At 34.6% G+C, this 21,100-nt stretch overlaps 3 protein-coding genes across 9 annotated transcripts in view; 1 reads left to right on the top strand and 2 right to left on the bottom strand.

The window, feature by feature from the left end:
- Nucleotides 1–8,934, bottom strand: LOC116850914 (6-phosphofructo-2-kinase/fructose-2,6-bisphosphatase-like). The gene is made up of 6 exons (XM_032829746.1): nt 7,748–8,934; nt 3,487–3,651; nt 3,144–3,307; nt 2,342–2,725; nt 1,693–1,962; nt 1–1,437 (listed from the first exon to the last, which is right to left on the bottom strand). Exons 1-6 carry the CDS (start codon nt 7,953–7,955, stop codon nt 1,009–1,011), a joined length of 1,620 nt encoding a protein of 539 aa, XP_032685637.1. The 5' UTR covers nt 7,956–8,934; the 3' UTR covers nt 1–1,008.
- A 3,514-nt stretch (nt 8,935–12,448) lies between these two features.
- On the bottom strand, nt 12,449–13,596 carry LOC116850919 (transmembrane protein 147). The gene is made up of 4 exons (XM_032829776.1): nt 13,391–13,596; nt 13,179–13,317; nt 12,873–13,094; nt 12,449–12,793 (listed from the first exon to the last, which is right to left on the bottom strand). Exons 1-4 carry the CDS (start codon nt 13,465–13,467, stop codon nt 12,542–12,544), a joined length of 690 nt encoding a protein of 229 aa, XP_032685667.1. The 5' UTR covers nt 13,468–13,596; the 3' UTR covers nt 12,449–12,541.
- A 354-nt stretch (nt 13,597–13,950) lies between these two features.
- The window catches only part of LOC116850918 (gastrula zinc finger protein XlCGF17.1-like), a 74,541-nt gene continuing 67,391 nt past the window's right edge, over nt 13,951–21,100 (top strand). The window contains exons 1-4 of one of the 7 annotated variants that reach the window (XM_032829774.1): nt 13,951–14,234; nt 15,115–15,383; nt 16,358–16,566; nt 17,854–18,032. The gene's annotated coding sequence lies outside the window, so the exon portion shown is untranslated. Of the gene's footprint in view, nt 14,239–15,114; nt 15,384–16,357; nt 16,567–17,853; nt 18,033–21,100 lie in introns of all 7 variants that reach the window. The other 6 variants (XM_032829773.1, XM_032829767.1, XM_032829769.1 and 3 more) reach the window with 6 other exon arrangements.

Genomic DNA, 21,100 nt, shown 5'->3' with positions numbered 1-21,100 from the left:
ATATATATATATATATATATATATATATATATATATATATATATATATATATATATAAATTCCTCTATCTTTCCTTTGTACAAATCTATAAACATATTATATATTTAATATGGTAGGTAGTGCACTTTAATTTGTAATATGAATTATAGGGCACACCATGTATAGTAATTCTATAAGTTATTAACGTAACTCTATCACGCGATGCGTAGAGGGCCGAGCGATGGGCTTCCAATTGCTATTCGTTGAAAAGGCGTCAGTTAATATCGAGTTATCGTAGACCTATCGTCGAAGTCGATTCAAGACATTCGCCGACGATCAGTGTCAAAGATACTGTGCATTTTTCTCATTAAATGGAAGATCTCTCGAAAATTTATACCAAACATATATCTATCGCGTCCACGTGGTAATTATAAATAGGTCAGGATGTGCTCTCGCGAACTGCTGCGCGTGTGAAATAAAAGTAATCGACTCGTTTCAGTCGCTAATAAAATAACAATCTAATTTTTCCTTACACAAGTGAAATATTTCCATACTCTGAGCTACGAACAAGTCTACTTGGAGTAGATAATTCTAATAGCGCCGCAAGTGTCATAACTAATTATTGATATAAGCTAAGCTTATTTCGAACGTAGCGTTTACTTCAATCAATTTGTGAAAATTACTTTAACATTTACCTGAAGTAGATCCTTACATTACGTGATTCTATCAATTGAAACACATTTTGCATTCTACAAATTTCACATAAAATTCCTTACAGAAGGCTTATCTTCGTCATTCCATTTCAGTTCACCATTTTTCGCGCTTTTTTTATAAAATATCTCATAATTTTTATAAATGGATTGCGTATATTGAGGTATGCCATCAGTATTAGTTAAGTATCACCCGTTAGAGTAAGGCGTCTCACAGAATCGTGGGAGATCTAAAATCTGCATTTGTAATTGATGTCGCATTGGTCGTGAAAAGATCATTCGGCCAGATACAATGTGTTTTCGGCTTGTTAGCTTTCTCTTAATGCTGTTGCACGAGAGTAGGCCCGTTGCCGGGATTTCTCCAAGGATCTGGTATGTCGAAATGCGCGGGAACAGTGATCAGAGCGTCGGCCGCGGTGCGATCACCGCTGCAATTCTTCGGCTTGACGCGGGTGGTGTCAACGCACTCGATCGGCAGCTTAACAAACTCGAGCTTGTAGTAGTGGCCCTGGCTGGTGAGACGAATTATCGTGTGCAACGGCACTTCCATATAGGGTAGCTCCTCGGGTTTCTTGTCGAGGAAGAAGCCGATGATGCACCGCAGGACCGCCTGGTGCGACACCACGAGCACGTTGTTCGAACGTTGCAGCTCGGCAATCACCGGCTCGACGCGTTGCATTGCATCGATGTAGCTCTCACCCCATGGATAACGATAACGCAGCTTGTCCTGATCACGCCACGCGAATTCCTGTCGTGAAGTTGCATTGGCTCAATGAATATAGTCGCGAATATCGCGCAATCAACGACTATCCTCGATAAAAATCGGTGCAACGACTATCTTCGATAAAAACCTGGACATTTCAACATTGAACTTTGGTCTATGAGTTGAAACTAAGCTAAGCATTTGTCGCTGTCGACCAGCGATCGTAAATTCGCCACGTAAAGTCCCATCTAATTAATCCAAGTTTGTCTCGACAGTTTAGAAACACCGATGAGCGATTACCTGCGGATAGTGCTCCTGCATCTCCTCATAAGAGAGACCCTCGCATACCCCGGCGTGAAGCTCGTTCAAAGCGACCACGTGCTCTTGAGGAGCTTCGATGCCCCGCGCCGTTGCGATTGTTCTGCGAAGGCAACTGGTGAGAACTCGAAGATCGGGAATACGCATAGCGTTGAACTTGGTTGACAACGCCTGTGCGTATCGTTCACCCCTGGCACTTAAGACTGCGTCGCCGCCGATTTTGCCGAGTACATTGTACTCGCTTTCGCCGTGCTGCAATAATATCATTACTTAAATAGAACAAAGATAATGTTAAAACATAACAAAATGCAAAACGAATCCAGAAGGATTAGTTTCGGGATTTTACATTCCTTCCTTACAACGCATTTTTCGTACCATGATATTGGAATAAAGTATTAAACTATTAAGAACTTGCGTAAGTTCGCCGTATTTTTAATCACATTTTTTTCATTAACAATAACAAAACAATGTGTATCATGTTCAATTAAAATATTTGTCATCGTTACCACTTTTTATTATCTGTCTGATGAATTGTTTGTATTCTGCACGTCTGTGAAATGACTTATCTTCTAAGCCAACTTATCCAATGAACTTTTCCCTCATAATTATATTTTTAAATTGATCTGCTTACTCTTGAGAAATAAAGAGTGTGCGGTTTGAGATTGATGTCTCCAAGATATCCGAGCACCTTGGTTTCAATGTGACCGGAAACCTTGCAGGCCTCGATATCCATAGTAGCAGTGTCAATCTTAATTTTGGGGTAGGATTTCTCACACATAGGCTCGTACAATTCGGCATAATAAGCGATCTTCGAGCTTAGATATTCCGCGACTAAAACTGCATCCGCGTCGGCGTAATCAGCATTATGTTTCACGATTTCTTGTTGGTTATGCTGCTGCACCTTCGGGTCGTGACAAGCGCACTCGATAAAAAGAACGCGATAACCAAGTTGACCAGAGAAATAGTCATAGACTTCTGTGCGCTCTGCTTTTGTGATCAGCATAGAGTCGAGGATCTAAAAACAGGAGGCTTTATTTAACAGGAGTATAACCGTGATATATTGTAGTTTCTTTCAAACTAAAATTATCTAAATGTTCCATTTAATTGCCACGCAGTTTAGTCAATTAACCTCTTCAGTGATGATTTAAAATAATTGCGCGACTACTCATTGCTATTTTCTTTAAAGAGAAATTTGGAAAATAAAATATAAAATATATCTAATTTGTGTTTGCTATATGAGTTTAAAAAATACAATAGTTTGAGTAAATCACGAAGAATTTAATATTTTAATACGGAACTTTTTTCCGGGCATACTACTTAATATTAGCTAAGTGATTCGTGATCCCAATAAAAAGACCGAGGATCGTTTCCCAAGAATATCGTTGTAGACCTCGTGAATACACAAAGAAGTCCTGATGTCCTTGAATACTTACCGCTACAGAATTGCCGGATACGAGCCATGCCGCGCAATCTTGCATAGCATCTCTCTGTGTGAGAATTCTTATAGTGTTGCTGGCCGCATGATCCAGTTGGAAGAATGTGAGATCGTGAGATGTTTGGGCTTCAGGTTTTCTTCGATAATCACTCACGTGGAATACTGAAATGAAAAATTGTGATGTAGTTCTCAAGCTTTCGTGAAATTGAGCAAATACGCCTTTTTGCTCGATATTATAGTAAAAGTAAATATCGAGGACATGAATAATGAATACGATAAATTTTTTCTCACAGAGTTTATTTTATATATATTATCAATTAAATGATTCATTATGTATTTACCTTTCGTGGTTATGCCATTCCAGTTGAATCTGCGAGCAAGATTCTTTCCTATCTGGCTTTTTCCGCAAGCCGGTAAACCGCAAGTAGCTATGACAACTCCCGCGAATTTGCGCGATGACTTCGCTACTCCCAGCATTCTCGCGGCGGCCTTCTCTTTGCTGGGGTCTAAATGAAAATAGATAATGGAACATTTAAAACTATATCGCTGTATCTTATGTAATCACGCAAATTAACGATGCGTGAAGCTGTATCCTTTTGACTTGTTTGATATCTTAGAAAATTAAGAATACAACTGACGACACAATGTTATATCTGAGATATAAGAGAATGAATAATATACTAGCTCTGAAATGACGCAAGTATAGTTTTTGGGAATAACATTTTCGGGACAATAACTAAATATAATACCATTAGTCAGAGCTTCCCTGAATGAGACACTTTGCTCTATTAATGGGAATGTTTTGGCAGTACTTCGAAACACGAGCCGTACTAACGTGAAAATCATTAAATATATGTAATCCGCGCAAAATATAAAAGTATAACGTTCGAACTTGTGAGAATATAGTATGAAAACTCGTGCTTCTTGAAAATAACATTAATCGTAAAATGTTTACGACAGGTAAGCATCAAAGAAATGTGCAAGTACGCAAATAGGAGAATCTAACAATGTCGCGCGTCAATTATTATCTCGAATTTTTACGTTCGGATTCTTATAAAAACACTCTTGCGGAGACACCTGATTTATACAGAATATTCTAAAATATTATTATGTTATGCATGATGAAACATATTGTCATGTGCAGAAAAACAATCTTGCTATGATGCTCATTTTATATATATATATATATATATATATATATATATATATATATATATATATATATATATAAAATATACATATTCGTAAAAAAAATGATTCTAATGAATCTGTAAGGTTTGTGGAATATATTTCATAAATAAAACAGAGAAATATAATTTATATTTCCAAGCATTTAATAATTACCTGCTTAGTAAAACAAAGAACAATTACTTTGCGAAATATGCATAATTTTAAATTTTAGAATAAAGGACATAACTTATATAAAACAAATATTATTCTAAAAATTAATTTAACATATAAGTAATGTATTTCTAGTATCTCTCACAACAATTTTCTTGTGTGATTTATGCTCTCTTCATGAGGATAATTTGAAGATTAATATAAAAGGATAAAATTAATGATTAAATTAATTACCAATTTTCTGTTGCGAAGTATATACATAAAATAATATCGTTTTACCAAACGCACATATATTTTTACAAAGATATGAAGGTCGAAAATATTGTTAAATTGACTTCGAATCATTGTTGATAAGAACAAAAAATAAAAAAAAGTTTAACGTAAAAATCAATGTAAACATTTGTTTGTTCTAAACTTGTTCTAGACTCTGTATAATTTTGACGCATACTGAAATGTCAAATGAGCGGTCAATCGAATATATGATGCCTCATGTCTCCTACCAGGAGGGTAGGCTTTATATTTAGACATACGAATGCGCATGCATTTGTTTCACTTGGCCTTTCCCGTGCGTTGCCGCAGTCGAAGCCAACAATGGTTCATCTTTCAAACGCGGTAAAATTCCAATTACTCCGTTCACAAGAAGACAATTATTAATCTAACAATTGTACAAAAAGACAATTATTAATATAACAATTGCATAAGAGAAGATAGTTATTAATATAAATTAATCTAACAATTATTATTTCTTTAAATATTACAAATTTGCATTGTATCTAATTGTTACCAAATGTCAGCCGACAACATTAAGCGTTAAAAAACTACATTGATAAAAATTATGTTATTTTTATCAAATATTATGACAATAAAGAACAATTTGTTAATAATTTTATAGTTATGACTGTTGGATAACCCATATCGCGGTCACTTAACAGAGCGAAATATTATGAAATGGAAGATAACGCGGTAAAAAAGTCTAAAAATATGAAATATTTTTAGAAAGTTTATTTGATTGCCTCACATTTAAGTTCAAAGAGTTTGACTCTAGTGATCTAGTTTATCTTATCCACAAAAGAGTATTTTTAATTACTTAAATTACGTAAATTGCATTTTTAATTACTGCACGTGTAATGTGCGAAATCTTTTATCTCCAAGAGAAATTTTTCGTTTCCGGAAAACATGTTTTATCCCGTATATTCATACTTAATATATGCAACATTCTCGAAACTGCAAATTCTTGATCACTCGCAAAATACAAAAATTATAACTTCTGTAATAAGAGACGAATATGATTCAATCCCTGATAACGTAATGATAACGCTATCGATTTCTCAATGCCATTCTAGAACGATAAATCGAGTATACGTTGTGGTTTACATAGAATTATCACACAGCGTGAGGATTTGACTTTCAGATAGGGACGAATTGCTTTGCAAAATGCTATGCAAAAATAGTGCTACATCAAATATAAATTCATTTAACTCGCTTATTACAATGCAAAAGTTTTTTGCAATAGCAACTTGGCGAATAGATTTCAATTTAATTAACATATAAGTAATATATTATACCCATTTTTATCCAGTATACTTCAGTATACTACGATTCCTGCTTGCTCAGATCCCTTAGTGAATTTTATATTTTACGAAAAGTATACATTTTGACATTTATCTTTCTATTGTTATGATCGATAATTTTAATAAACAAGTGAATGTTTGTTTTGTATATAACTGATCTAACATGGCAAAGCTAAACATAGTTACGTATAATAAGCAGAACTCACAAATGCCGCGTTTACATTTGCACATGAGTTTACATATTATCCCTTAATATAGGCTTCGATTATATGCGATTTCACATTTAATAGTGCGCAATTTATTAACAAAATTATATTTCAAGGCGAATAATTATCGAAAAAATTACGTGAAACAATGTCATTTGTAACGCAAGAACAATATCGTAAATAAAAGTACGAATATTGTAACATAAACGAAACGGATGAGACCATCATTCCACGCTTGTATATTCTCGCGCGTTTGTGTTAACGCGTTGTATAAATCAAACTGTCATAAAGTTAAAGATTATTTATTTCTTTTTTGTATATCGATAATTGTTTGTAAATGTGGTTCTATATAGAAAGTAAAAGTAGTGAAGGTTAATTTTATGGATCACATCCACGTGTTTATTTATATTCCGTATAATTTTAGCTACCGCGTCTTCTCTCGTGCGTAGGTAATGAAAGTACAATAAAGATTCACGTATGTTTCTTTATAGAGCTTTATACGCGAGAGATTCGATATTATTAATTTTACGCGAAAAACGTAAGATAAACGTAAGATAAAAATATAGTAAAAACATAAAGCAAGCAGACAGCAGTGCGATATCGCAGACGGCGACCTCAATACTCGTTTTTTTCCTTTCACTCTTCATCTCCTTCGAATTTCATTAAACCGGCTTCCACGATGTAATGTCGGCAAAAACCGCGCCGTAGCGAGTTATCTATGAGTTATCTATGAGTTTATATGTTCTATGTGTGAGTTTTCAAATACCAAAATTTATAGGTATAAAAGACGAGATACATGTTTCCCATTTTTTTTATATCTGTCTCACTTGTACTTGATATATTCATTTGTATATTTTACAGAAACTAGTCAATTAATTTAACGGTGAAATTATGTTAAGTCGAGGAGAAATTCATAGCCGCTTAAAACCTTTTTTATCGTGAAATATACTAGTAAACATTGACAAAATAATGAAATAATTGCTTATATTAACAATTAATAATTTCATTTTGTGATCAAAATTTTGTCGAAATAGTGTCTGATTGACAGCTTAATACAAAAAGTGTAATTATGTTTTATATGTAGTGATTCAAACATTTCAGACGTTTTACGCGCGACGAATTTTAAATAGAAATATAACACGCAATGACAATATTTGCATTATAATTTGGACTTCGTAATTCTTTGCTGTGTGGATTATTTAAGGTTCTCTTTTATTCACTTTTGAATTACGTAACAAAGTGCTCTTAAATATCATAGAAGGTCTGACAAGCATCTATTTGGATTATCTGAACTGATATTGCTCATACATTTAAACAATCTTTATTAAAATTCAGTTATTTAAACATTTAGATAATCCATCTTTATCCGTTCTATAGAAACGAATATTAGAAAGCAATATCGTGAGAGAATATCGAGATTACATAAATAGATATCAACACCCTTCACGAATCGTCAAGCAACTCAACTCTTTATAAAACTTTACCTTGCCGTTGGTCTTCTGTATTAGGGACCATGTTAGCTGTGATGCCGGCTTTCAGGAGTATCTTATCCGTGTTGGGTGTCTGCTTCCCAACTAGATCAGTTTTTTTCTCTTGCAAAACACCGGCTTGCAGGGCAAGCTTCCTGAGCGCGATACAATAACCCAGTAACGGAGCCGCCAGCAGGTCAAAACATGCAATGACCCAGGGCATAACCGAGAGACCCTTATTAGGGAGGAAAACCAGTTTACCGGGCACCAGTTTTCTTTATTCTCTCCCCCTCCCTCTATCACTGACTCCTTTTTTTATTAATAAATAAATGGGTCTATGATTGATTAAGATATCACTTGGAACAAAAGGAAGCCCGATTACGTCCCACTGCTCCAGAAGGCTAAACAGCCACCTCTACTCTAATCGTATTCAGTCTGCCTCTATTTCCTGGTTAAGCTTTCGGCTAAAGTTCTTCCGAAAAGTGGTCGCTGCTCGTGTGCCGTATTATAGACAGCAGATCCTCCCTCATTCCAATTTGCTTGATCCTCACCTCTGGAGCCAGTTTGCGGGCTTCCTTGGGATCGGTCAGGGAGAAGCCCAGGTCTCTAACTCGAGGCCGTGCGTGATTCTCTATCACTCGCAACTCTTGTTCCTCTCGCAACCTCCGCTATCTATTGATGATGTTCTCGCAGCTGGTGTCGTTGCTAGTCGACGGCAGTGCGCGCGCGCAATAGAATATACCTGCTGGTAATTTACATAGTAACAGCGACGCCTTACTCCAATCTCACCGATCGCTTTTCCCCTTCAAGATTCTAAGTTTTACTGTCGCTGATCACTAATGCGCGATTTTCCTGCTTCCCACTTCTATTTTGCTTTGACAGAACCAGATGGATGTGTTATCAACGTAGAATACATTCACCCAGCCGATAGGGCTGGGAGAAATTTCAGCAGATGTTGTCCGGAACTTCTCGTGGAACTTCTCGTAGAACTTCCCACGATACTTCTCGTAGTACTACTACGTAATTCGCCGGTTCTTCAGCGTCGATCAGAGAACACGCTCTATCGCGGTGAAAGCGCGAATACGTTCAATTACGATACGTTCGAACGAGGATAGACTCCGCTTGCGAACCCGACCGGTCGATATGCGCTTCTCGACTCTCTGACGACTAGATGTCTGGTTCCACCGCGGCTTTTAGTAGCATCGACCAGAACCCACGAGTGAGCGTACTTCATCGTGGTGAGCCAATGGGATATCAACTAGCCCCTCTACCACGACGTCATATAAACTTGCGCGCGTTGGGCAAATATTCGCTTTTCCTCGTGGTTGTAAATCGACATTGTGCTATTCGTCGCGAAAGTCGTGAGCGATGAAAATTTATCAGTCTAAAGTACTCGCAAAGTCGTAAACGATGAAAAAAGAATCTTATCCATTGCATATCATTCAAATTATCCCCAACTTTTACTTTCCTAGACTTTTGCTGTTAATAATTCTTGCTTCTTAATGCTTTGCGTCAAAGTCAGACATTTTCATAAATTTAAGCACGTCAATATTCAACCGCGTCCGGTGTTACTACATAATGATCCCGACGACCTACGCTATTGACGACAATCTAACACGTGCTTGATTGAAATCATAAATTGTATATGTTACGCCTGATGAAACTGCCTCGCATTTTTCTTGGCTCATCGTGAGTTCAAAGTCCACGGTTATTTTTCCTATTTTCACGTAATCGTTTGGCAAACGACCGTTCAGGCGCGTACACATTCGGTGTCATTGAGTTAAATGAACAGACGTAGGACCATTAATGTCTTGATCTGTTTGGTTACATCATATACGCCAATATGTCGAGCAGCTTCTTCGTATATACGCAACTTGAACTTTGGAACCTTCTTTTAGTACCGCGTCGAAATGACGTTTTGTGTCTTTCCGAAGAAAAATGACTGTTACCAGGAAAATTCTGCGCGTATGTAGTTCGAATTAATATTAGAATGTCGAAATATAAGTGGAGCAATTTTATATGTGCAAACAGTATTATTTTTGCGATAACCTTGTGAAATAATCAATTAAAAGTTCGCGCAAAAATACGAGGGCAATCATTTGCTATATATGTTTTTTACGAAATATCTATAAATAAATGTGCCCATTCCAAAGTGTTAGCGGGAGGAAACTTGGCCAAAAGATATTCTAAGAACGACTATTGCATTGGAAAAAAGGGAAGACTGTATTTTCTATTATTTCTTCTTATGACGCTTGGTAAAACCCTTAAGTGTTTCCTTCTTCTTCTCCTTCTACTAAAGAGCTACCACAAAAATTTACAGTTTAAATTTTTATTTTTTTAGCACGAACATAATTTTTGTTAAACATTATACAAATACTTTTGCTAGTGCATAAACTACATAAAGTTTGGAAACATTTGATGTTTTCGAAAACCGAACCAACACAGAAAAGAATATTTCATCTGTAATTCCTGTTTACTGATAGCTGACAATAAAACGTATCTGTGTGCCCAAGTCATAAGATTTTTTTTACTACATCTACGTAAAGTGTGACGTCAGAAGCTTAACTTATTAAATGATAACAGGGAACCACATGAAACGTGTCTGTCGCTGCACGTGTGTGATGCATACTGCATCGAGGCATGATAAAGGTCAGACATGACCTAGTGGAATGTAACAAAACGAAATCACGAGACCACAATTGCGATTAGCAAGTGTTCCATTGTAATAATACGTTAGCATGCATCCGCGAGTATAGCACATTATTCACTAATATTTAATAATATGTTACAAAACTTATGAAATTTAATGTTTATTTTATTTTTATGTTTCATTTGCTCGGCATATTTTCTTTTTTTTATTTTTGTTGAGTAATTTACCCTTTAATTCTTCAATATAATATAATATATATATATATATATATATATATATATATATATATATATATATATAAAATCATAGTTGTGCAAAATACTCTTTCGACAAGCTTCACGAGAGTTTATTGATATAATTTGCGTTATTAGTTAAAGGGTCAATTTGAATTCTAGCATTCTCAACGAAGCTCTATATCGAACTAACTCGAAAGATGATGGACAGGTCTGTACACAGATTTTCCGTAGCCCTATGCGGTTCCCTGAAATTATATTAATATCACTAAATTATAAATTATATTAATTCCTCGAACTACTATTTTTTAAATATCAGATAAAAGGAAATTCATATAATTTACTTTCGATATTCTTTCATGTTCAGAGTATGTACGTTCTATTCAGAGAGGAAATTCTGCCATGTAACTCACTCATATCTACGAATTAATGAAGACGTTACGTAAATTGGGTTAATTTTCTGATTCCAGAATTTATACACTCGTGAATCTAATTTGTGCTAATAAAGTATATTAAAAAAAAAACGTTAAGTCAATACTAAGTTTGGTGAAAAAGATAACGAATAATTAATGAAGAATTCTTCAATACCTGAAGATTCGAATCTTAAGGTATTGAAGAGACAAATGTGTATAAAAATGATACGTGACGAAAATTAACTGTTTAAAACATTATAAGAAATTTGTTTTTCTTTTTTCTAAATAAATTATGGAATTGGGGTCAAATAAGATATTAAAAATATATTCTATCTTTAAAATTTTAAAAAATATAACATTATTTTATCTTATTATTTACTTGACTTTTTAATTATTTCTTTTATCTATGAATTCCTTAATTAATGTGTAATGCAATGCATATTAATCGTATATAAGACATATATTCGATACGTATCTTTTCTTTAATATAGATAACGAAATATACGGAAAAATTATAAAAGAAGCAACAAACATAAACGAGTTTTTTTATGTTTTTAAAAAGTATTTAAAATAAGAGAAAAAATATTTTAACTTTGATTTAGCTTCAGATCCGAAGGAGACAAAGCCTATTATTAACTAGGTCTATTCTGAAATAACTATGGACAGTTCTATATTGTCCATAGCATATTTAGCTTTAATTGTGGCTGCCTGCTTCTTAGTTTTATTTGTCTCATACGAAGGCCACGTATAATCTAATTTCACCTTGAGTATCAGATGGTCACATTTAACGCTAAGTATGCGCTCAGAATACAGACATATGACGCTACATACAGACCTGCGAGTACTGTAGTCCATTAACCGCAATAGTGCTATACCTCTAGAATGAAGAATAAAGTGAGAATAAAGGTAGGTCATCCGGCCAGTGTTTCTAAAGAATAATCTTGAGCGAGAATATAAATCGATATAATGGGATTGCGCGTGTAAATAATATCAAGAATAATATCGTCAAGATCCTATTGACACGTCATTGTTGTTAAGAAAACCAAGAATATTGTTGAATGCCTTAGAGAAATTAATTAAGTGATAAAAATATATTTATTAAAAGTTACATATTCGCTATGAAATTGGAAATGTAACATTTGGAAGTGAATTACGACAATGATTTATATAAGTCTAATTATGTAATGTATCATAAGTACCAAAAATGTACAAAAACGTTATAACGATTCCATATATATAGCGAATATAATCATTTCTCCACATATGAAACAGACATCATGACTATTTCATCTCTTTCATTATATAAACACAATTTTCATTGTTTTATTAAATATCTATGTGCATATATATACATAGCACAATTTGTGCATAGCGATATGAAACAATAGAGGCTACGAAATATAATACAAATGCATAAGACTATTGTATATGTAATGTACAATTATATTTGGAAAATGGAATAGGAAATATATTATTAATGCAACTGTACATCAATTAATTTGTACACAATTATTCAGAAAATTCCAATTGAATGTGCAAGACCTGCATAAATATGTAATGTCATCGCACCCATGAAGAAGGTGGTGATTGCCTTAATAATAAGTGTTAGCCATGGACCAGCTAATAAAATTGATGAAAGGAAGTCTAACATGAGCGGTCTGTACACTGTCAGAAAAAGCATACTAATTACTACAGGAACTAAGGCGCGCCGTAAATCATGTCTGGACCACAACCAAACCAACGTTGCAGTTGTTATATGTTGTACCTGTTAGATAAATGTGACATAAATTTCAAGAATATTATCTCTAATTTCTGTACATCAAACATGAATAACAAATTCTTACCAAGTTGATATTTGATTCAAGACTTTTCTGGATGTATTTCCAATCAAATTCTGCACCACGTGCACCAACCCAAAGTAACAGAAATCTTGTAAGCAGAACTTCTGCCCCTGCCCATCCTATACCAGCAGTTAAAACTTTGGCATGACCTTTACCTGGAATACTATTTAGTACTAGCAAAATTCCTACCAAGTCTGCCAGGTCAATGGAAGACTTCAAGAACTCCTGGAAACATATTTCTCCATTAATTAGGAAACAAGATTTTAATATGATTTTGCAATATCTAACAATACATCTAATAATACATACTCCAAATATATCAAAACCTTCTTCCCCAACATTGTCAGCTGTTGGAAAAAATGTGGCAAGAGCCAACATTTTTACAAGCTGCGTAAAAATGTAAATACCACCTGCTTGGATGCATTTCCAAAAAGCGCCGTATTCCGACCTGAGAACGATTTATTTTACTATTTACACTATTAAATGTAGGTTAAGATCAAATTTTTTCTTGATATACTTACAGGCCAGAATATTTATAAGTCAAATAGTAGGGTACATATACCAAAGCTAAACAGTTTCCAAAATGATATAACGTCATTTTTTTAGTAATGTTCAGTCAATTTGTGGTGCTCTCCCTAAGGAATTAATCAGTCATAGTATTATCCATAACACACTATCATTGTGAACAATCGCGAACTGTGATGACAGTGACCTAGAGATACAACTCGTTGCTTTTATTAGTTCTAAAGTCTTTGCTACGAGTCGCTACTGTTGCAGCATGATTCGTGTCTGTTATCAGAGAGAAGAATGAGAGCGACCACCAGCTTGATTTCAATGGTCAGAGCTAGGCGCATTATCGAGACGCCATCTAACAAAGTGCGTCTTTACTACGTTAAATACGTTTAGACGTATTTTCGCAGTGGTAACGATAAAATACGCTTAGTTCGTGCCCGTTGTATTTCCGTACAATGATAGGTTACATGACATTTTCCCGAAAACTAGATGGAAAAATGTTGATAAAAAAAAAAACTCCTAAGCAACACAATTTTAATTTCTGCAGGTCAGTCACATTGTTGAAATAGTAAGTCCATGAATTTTGCGGAATCGTTCGTCATATGCGTGTGTTGTGTCAAATAATAAATATTAAAATATTATGCCTAGGGGTTAATATATAATAAATATTATGCCTAGGGGTTTTTGTGGGTACCAACATTTTCTCATCTAATTTTCGAGAAAATGTTGTGTAACTACTAGTGTAGTGTTTTTACTGTAGATAAAGAGGAATTTTGTCTATGCTATGTAATATACCATCATTATGACTTGCCATATTCAAGACTAGCAGTCAATGATTTTCCTGGTATCTCTGTAGGTAAAGAGGAATTCTATCCATTACATGTCAAACCATAAGAGCAATTTAATAAAAATTTTGTCGATATACATAAAAAACGTGTAAATTATGTGAAAATCTTCTTAAAAAGTGTAAATTATATTTCTCAAGATTAAGACTAACACAGTATATTGTTATGTATATTTGATACTTTTGTTTGTTGTGTGAAATTATTGAAAAAAAAATCATGTTTGGTTACTAGGTTATGAAAAGTGCCGTGAAAAGTATATATGTATAAATTTTTCTATATAATACATTTTTTATATTTTTATCAAGCTTAAAAGCGGAGATTATATTTGAAAAGTACCTATTCGTTTATAGTGATGTCTCAAAGCACAGATTGTTTACAATTTCGAAATATAAATTGCATCGCAAAATTTGACAATTATAATAAAAAAAAGCTTTATTAAGTGTATTGCATGCGCATCCTAACTGTTGTTATATATTTTACCAGTTGGCCCTTTGTAGGGAGAGATTTTCCCTGAGGCTGTATTATATAGCCCCTCTTTTATATTTTAACCCCTTTGAAAAGGGTACCATCACCCCTTTCCCTATAAAAAGGGGTAGCTGCTAAAAAAGGGTGTTGCAGCAGTAGAAGTATTGACTACGTTCCTTAAGCAGTGTGTGTAACACACATAATATATATTAAACATTTTATATATTTTATTCTAAATAAGTATTATAGAAGTATAGAGTGTGCAGGAATTTTCATGTCATTTAAACTGAAATTTACAAATAGTATCAGTAGATCAAGTACTGACTAGAATACTGTGAATCTCTACTGCTAGTAGCTGCTGGTTGGGTCAAATTTTTCCCCAGTTTATAGTCAGACGTTAGGGTACAACCCTTGATTCGCAGGATTCAGATTACTCCGTCAGAGCATGCTCCGTCTTCCTGAGACTGCTGACTGCTATCCCTCTCCAACGTTCCTGGCAGAAGATATGCTCCTAGGGATTGGTTAAGAGCTGGTGGTGGCTGGCCAGGATCGTATTGGATCTACCCCACAAGTTGCTCTACGTTGGAAGGGTAGCTCAGTTTGCCACAGGCTGTCGTTGAGTCTGTTTCGTGCTTTTGATCAAACAGCTGTCAGGGTGTCAGGATTATTTAAAGCAGTGATAATTTTGAAAGTGTGTAATAGTTTAAATATATATATACTAGACTATAAGAAATAATTTACATTTATCCAAAGTACATAGTGAGAAATCAGTACTTTATTTATTATGCTTTATTTTCTTTGTATATTTATATTCTCATATATATTTTTGTATTATTTTAATAATACTTTAAGAATACCCGTGTCATAATCTAGAATTTCACTAAACATGAGGTTTAAAGTGTAACTGTTCTTATTTTCATTGAATAAGATAAATGCTTAAATAATAATATGTGGGCATACTTTGTGCACTTGCCAGTAAAGATTTTTCTACTAAATAATATGGACATGTATATTTTGGAAAACATCACAAATGTTGTGTATTATTAAATTATTTGTAACTGTGCAATATTGAAATTATTCTTTATTTTCTAATGCTGTTGGAGCAAATACAGTAATATTTCTGTGACTCAGAAATGATTTCTCCCCTTTTCTATATGTTCAACCCTTCACCCTTTTTTATTCTTTGGGCAAGGGAAAATATCCACCCCTTTCATCTAACCAACCCCAAAAAAAGAATGCTTTAATGCTGTATACTGTAGTGCCAATGCACTATATATTATTTATGAAATTAAATTTATTTATTAAATGGATCATCTTGAATTAAATCAATAATGAATAATTATAAATGTACTGAAATATTATATATATGGAAATAATATATGATACATATAATTTATGTAATATAATGAAATAGTAATATAATGAAGATTTCTCTATCCATATTAAGATTTTTTTAAAAATAAATATGATAAATATGATATCAATGTGAAGATATAAAATTGTGTTTTATCTACTAGGGGAGAGAGTGAAAAATGGGTGGAGCTTACCTTCCCTACTACTTTCCATATAAGACTGGCAAAAGGGTAGTCAGTTTTATGGTGGAGCTCAAGGGTGAAAGGATGTGTAGGGTGATAGCTTTTTCAGAATTCAAAACAATTTTTTTAGGTATTTCATATGCTTTTAGTTACTTTACAACATAAATACAGTATGATTTTATTACTTTATTTTAACTAGTTTTATAATATAAACTGTATATTCTCCAAATCCATTATTAAGTGACAGAATTTAAGTGAGATGTTTCAAGTGTGTAATGCATAATTCTAATTATTTGTGTGTATATATATATTCTAAAGGGTATACTATACAAGCAGAAGGTAAGATAATTTATTTTTTATTAATTGCAGAGTTTTCTTTTAAAAAAGTAATTTTCTTCCATGTTCAATTAGTAGTATAGTAGTATATTAGTAGTTAAGTAGATTTTGTTTACCACAATTTGTAAGTGTGGTAAATAAAACTATTGTAGTTAATTTTATGTTGTACAATGATGTGATTTATTTGGCTAATATTATTTATTTCAAAATACTCTATTTTTTATATGAATTTTTTCAACTTTTCTTTTTTCAACTTTTGTACTGCTTAAGACGATTTATTAATTAACGCATTATCATTCGTCTTGATAAGTTTTTATAAAGATATTTTTTCATAAATTATTTCTTAAATTTTTTATTATATACCAAAATACATTTCTATAATAAAATGGCTTTTTATATTACATATTTATATTATTATATTAATAATATTAGTATTATATAATATGTATGTTCTCTATATTACATATTACATATTTCTGTATTTTTGAAAATATTGATTTTTTGAGGTTCCAAGAGACTCGGATACAGGATTCATTTGACACTCGTACGATGGCGCTACAACTGATTTCTCACAGCGTGTTTTCATCTGAGCAGACGTAATTGTAGTATGTCATAATTGCAATAGATGACAGGCTATTGACTTTATATTTTGCAAAACAATTTTGCAAATCTTCATTATAATGTCCAAAGTAATTTTTTCTCGTAACACAAATAATGATTTAATAATTAACGTTTTTAATGATTTTAACGATATAATTAACGATTTTAATTTAACTTTTTTTTACTAAAATATTAAATAGATTAATATAACAAGTTAAAGAAAAAGTTACATTTATTTATAACAAGTTAAAGAAAAAGTTACACTTATTTATAACATTTAATTAACATTTACTCTACGTGTATTCTGTTATTATAAAAACTATATTATAAGATAAAATGTTGAAGTCTTCTCACACTAATATTCGGTAACTTCTTCTTTATGATAAAAAAAACTGCTTGTTCCTCACATTTTCACTAAGTGCGTACAAACGGCTCGTTTGTCCAAACTTGAAGCTTCCCAGTGCTTCTTTTGGACTTACCTTGGATTTAGATTCGAGGGATTGAATCCTGGGAGTGAGGACACGAACGTCTCTCTTTCATCCCGAAGTGTGTACGCCTTTGTCGTTTCCCTTCTTCTTGACGGACCCGCGCTCTCGGCAAAAGCGTGTTTGCATTTCCTTCCCGGGGGATGCTTATGGGGCAGCGCGCAATTTCGGAAAGCCGATTTCAATTCCGCTCTCCTTTTTACAGGGAGAAACGAAAGCACAAGTGCGAGCCGTGCGGGATTACGGCAATCGCGTAGACAGGCCCGTGAACACGTGCGAAAATCTCGCGTCTCGACGTTTGCACCCACAGCATCGATCGTTCTTCCCGTTTAGCGCTCCTCGTCGAGAAAATCGGATCTCTCCACTTCTTCCTTCATTCCTCCGGTAAGTTACGCTTGACTTACAAAGAAAATGAATTTTGTGATGTTGTGATATCTCTGATTTATCATATAAGTTTGACAGAAAATTTGTCAAGAAACATGAATAATCACGAGCATGTAAAACTCGTCAAAGAATTTGAATTTTACTTTATGTGTATTGTTAGATATCGTTTATATGAAAAATTACTTCTTCGTGAAATTTTAAAAGAAAACATTCTGTTCGCTATTTTTCTTACATAAAACAAAATATTACATAAACTGTTACTACGAAATTTATTTATATATGTCAGTTAGATTATTCGCACATTAAGACAACTAATCTTGGTCAGACGTGTCTTCCATTGATGTCAGGACGGTGTATAACGATGAGCTTCGTTTCCGTTTCCGGTCTTCATGATTTTCGCGCCGTCAACTCCATTCTTCCGTATTCTGCCTCCGTATGTTAGCCCCGTCTTCTCCCTTGCACATAGAAGGTTTCCGCCCCTTTATGTCGATTCTCGAAAACTCGATCCTTTAAGGGTCCTTGTCATTTGTAGTTCTCAACGTCACCCGTTTCTTGCACGAGAAAGCTGATCTTTTCATAAATATCGCTCTTACATACACAATTTTGCACGCGAGCACACAGCATAAGAAAAATGTTAAAGGGTATATTTTAAAGTAAATATAAAAGTAGAAAAAATAATAGTAAAATTCACAGAACTACTTTAACTATCAGATGAAATTTCTCGTGAAAAATTGTAGAAAATCGCTTGTTCTCTGGACATCCACGTATCGCCAAGTTGTCCCAACGCTGGGACGCGAGAAATTTCTTGGAACGATGTTTTCCATTCCCCGTGCGCAGCGCATAAACACATTTTTATATGACAGAGAAGTTGATGTATCTTTTCCACTCGCCACTGCGGGAAGGAATAACGCCCTTTGTTCAGCGCTCCTGGCAAAGTCGTTGATATTCCACTGGCGCCTTCATCCTTCTGGGACAGCCTCTCCCATCACCTACCCTTACTTTTTCTTTTACTGTTTTTTGGTTCTATAATACTTAGAAGGAATACTAGTACGGAGAAACGAATCCCGGATTGCAATGTAGGAGTTTAATAGGACATAGGTTGAATCGAATGGAAACCTTTAAGCGGGTTTCTTCAAAGACCTCCAAACCACGCAAGAATCCGAAAAATATTTCTAAGATGTCTGCGAAGTTTCGGCATGTCGTAGATATTTTTTGAATTTTCGTGTTTAGTTTTTGTGGAAATTACATTTATTACAAAAAGAAATTTCTGTTCATGTGATTTTTGCCCTCAAGATTAAAAAAATTTTAATTTGCGTAAAAGATACAAATATATACAGTAGTTTTTATAAATTAAAAAAATTTGTAGTATATGATCTCGTTATATCAGACGTGTGATTGCTTTCTATCATTTCGGTCACGGTTTAATACATTGAAATGTAAAAGGTGACAATCATGATTGCACGTTGTATTAGTATTCTACTAGCGGCATATCTAGATTGCACAAAACGATCGTATCTATAGTAATGCAAACGCAGGATGGAGGGAGGACGATTTCAATAAGACTCTCATAATGAATATTATTTTATAAAATGAAAGTATTTAGAAAGAATTTTGGAAGCAACACGTGTGCATAGAATATAAAGCGAAGCTGTATTTCTGTCGCCGTGCACAGCAGGAGGGCGATTTCGCTGCCGTTGAATATTACTCAAGTCGTTAAACATTATTAAAGAATGCTTTTAACATTCCAGATATCGTTAACTTGTTTGTGTTTCGGTTATCGTCGCGATCCGGAGCTAAGGACTGTCCTTAAATATGCCGTAAACGGGTTGGAATGAAATAGAGAAAAGAGGCGACCGAGAAAGCGAGTAATCTCTAACTTTGTAAGGGTGCCTCGCGCTTCGCCGGCTGAACTGCGACCAATAAAAACTTTACAGCCCCGTAATGAATGCAAGAAATAATTATCTCATGAATACATTAGTTTTAGTATCTCCCGACACGGACACGGCCCGTAAAAGCGGCATTGGATATCTTGACCTACGATTTCCAGTGCGTGCCTGCTTGCCTACGATCCTTAATCGCTGCTCGCTCGCCCTTTTTCTCTTTCTCGGCGTCTGCCCATCTCCTTACCTTCTTTCCTTCCTTCCTTCCTTCCTTCCTTCCTTCCTTCTTTCTTTTTTGCAATCGATGATATCTTATCGAAGAAAATGTATCATGCATCAAACGTTCTTTCCGTAACACGTTCGTCGAATCAGTTTATGAAAAATTGACACACTGTTTTCGATATGAGTGAATCGTTCGTCGATATGAGTTTCATCGTTTTTTACCAACGTATGGCATTTGTCCAATGTCCTAACGGTTGTAGAAATATTGTTGATGTAATAACAGCTGTTCCCTTTCCTGTTTTCGCGAATCCAAGCGCTTAAGTAACGATAAACAACGCGCGGATGATATAGACAGATCGCGTGGGAGATGCATTTGGTTCAGGAGGAGGGCCGTTCGTTTCGGCTATATCAGTGGAAACCCTTTATGTGGATATCCTGACCTGGTAGAGGAGGGTGACGGGGGGAGGATGTCAGTTAGGTAGGAAGGGAGGTACGCGTCGGTGCTGTGGCACGGAGTGATTGATCGTCGCCTCGCGACACCTCTGTGTTCTCGTAGAGTGGATAAAGGGGTGGAAAAAGGAGTGGAAACCCTTTCACGCTTTCACGGATCAGTCACAGGATCACGTTCTCGGACCATCCCCTCGCCCCTTGGTACACGAGACATGCATCACCCTGCCATCCACCTCCTCCACTTCCCTGACTTCTACGTTTGCTCGCGTCGATGTCGCGAGATCGAATCTGCAAACTTCGCGCGAAGGAAATACCTCGTCTCGCGCATTTCGTCGATATCACGATTCGATATTCATCGGCAATATAAATTTTTAAAGATTTTTATATTTAGACAATACTTTGATAAGAGTATTTAAATGATCAATAAAAAGTGAAAAATTCTGCATCTCCTTTGCATATTAAATTGCTTCGCAATTTTTAGACATTTTCAGCGATGGCGATTTTCATGCTTACGGC

Source organism: Odontomachus brunneus, unplaced genomic scaffold, assembly GCF_010583005.1.
Source record: "Odontomachus brunneus isolate Ranch 3 - 2012 unplaced genomic scaffold, Obru_v1 Obru_scaffold_160, whole genome shotgun sequence".
Lineage (NCBI taxonomy): Eukaryota > Metazoa > Arthropoda > Insecta > Hymenoptera > Formicidae > Odontomachus > Odontomachus brunneus.
The sequence above is the reverse complement of the archived record's forward strand: the minus strand, read 5'-3'. Positions and strand labels throughout refer to the sequence as shown.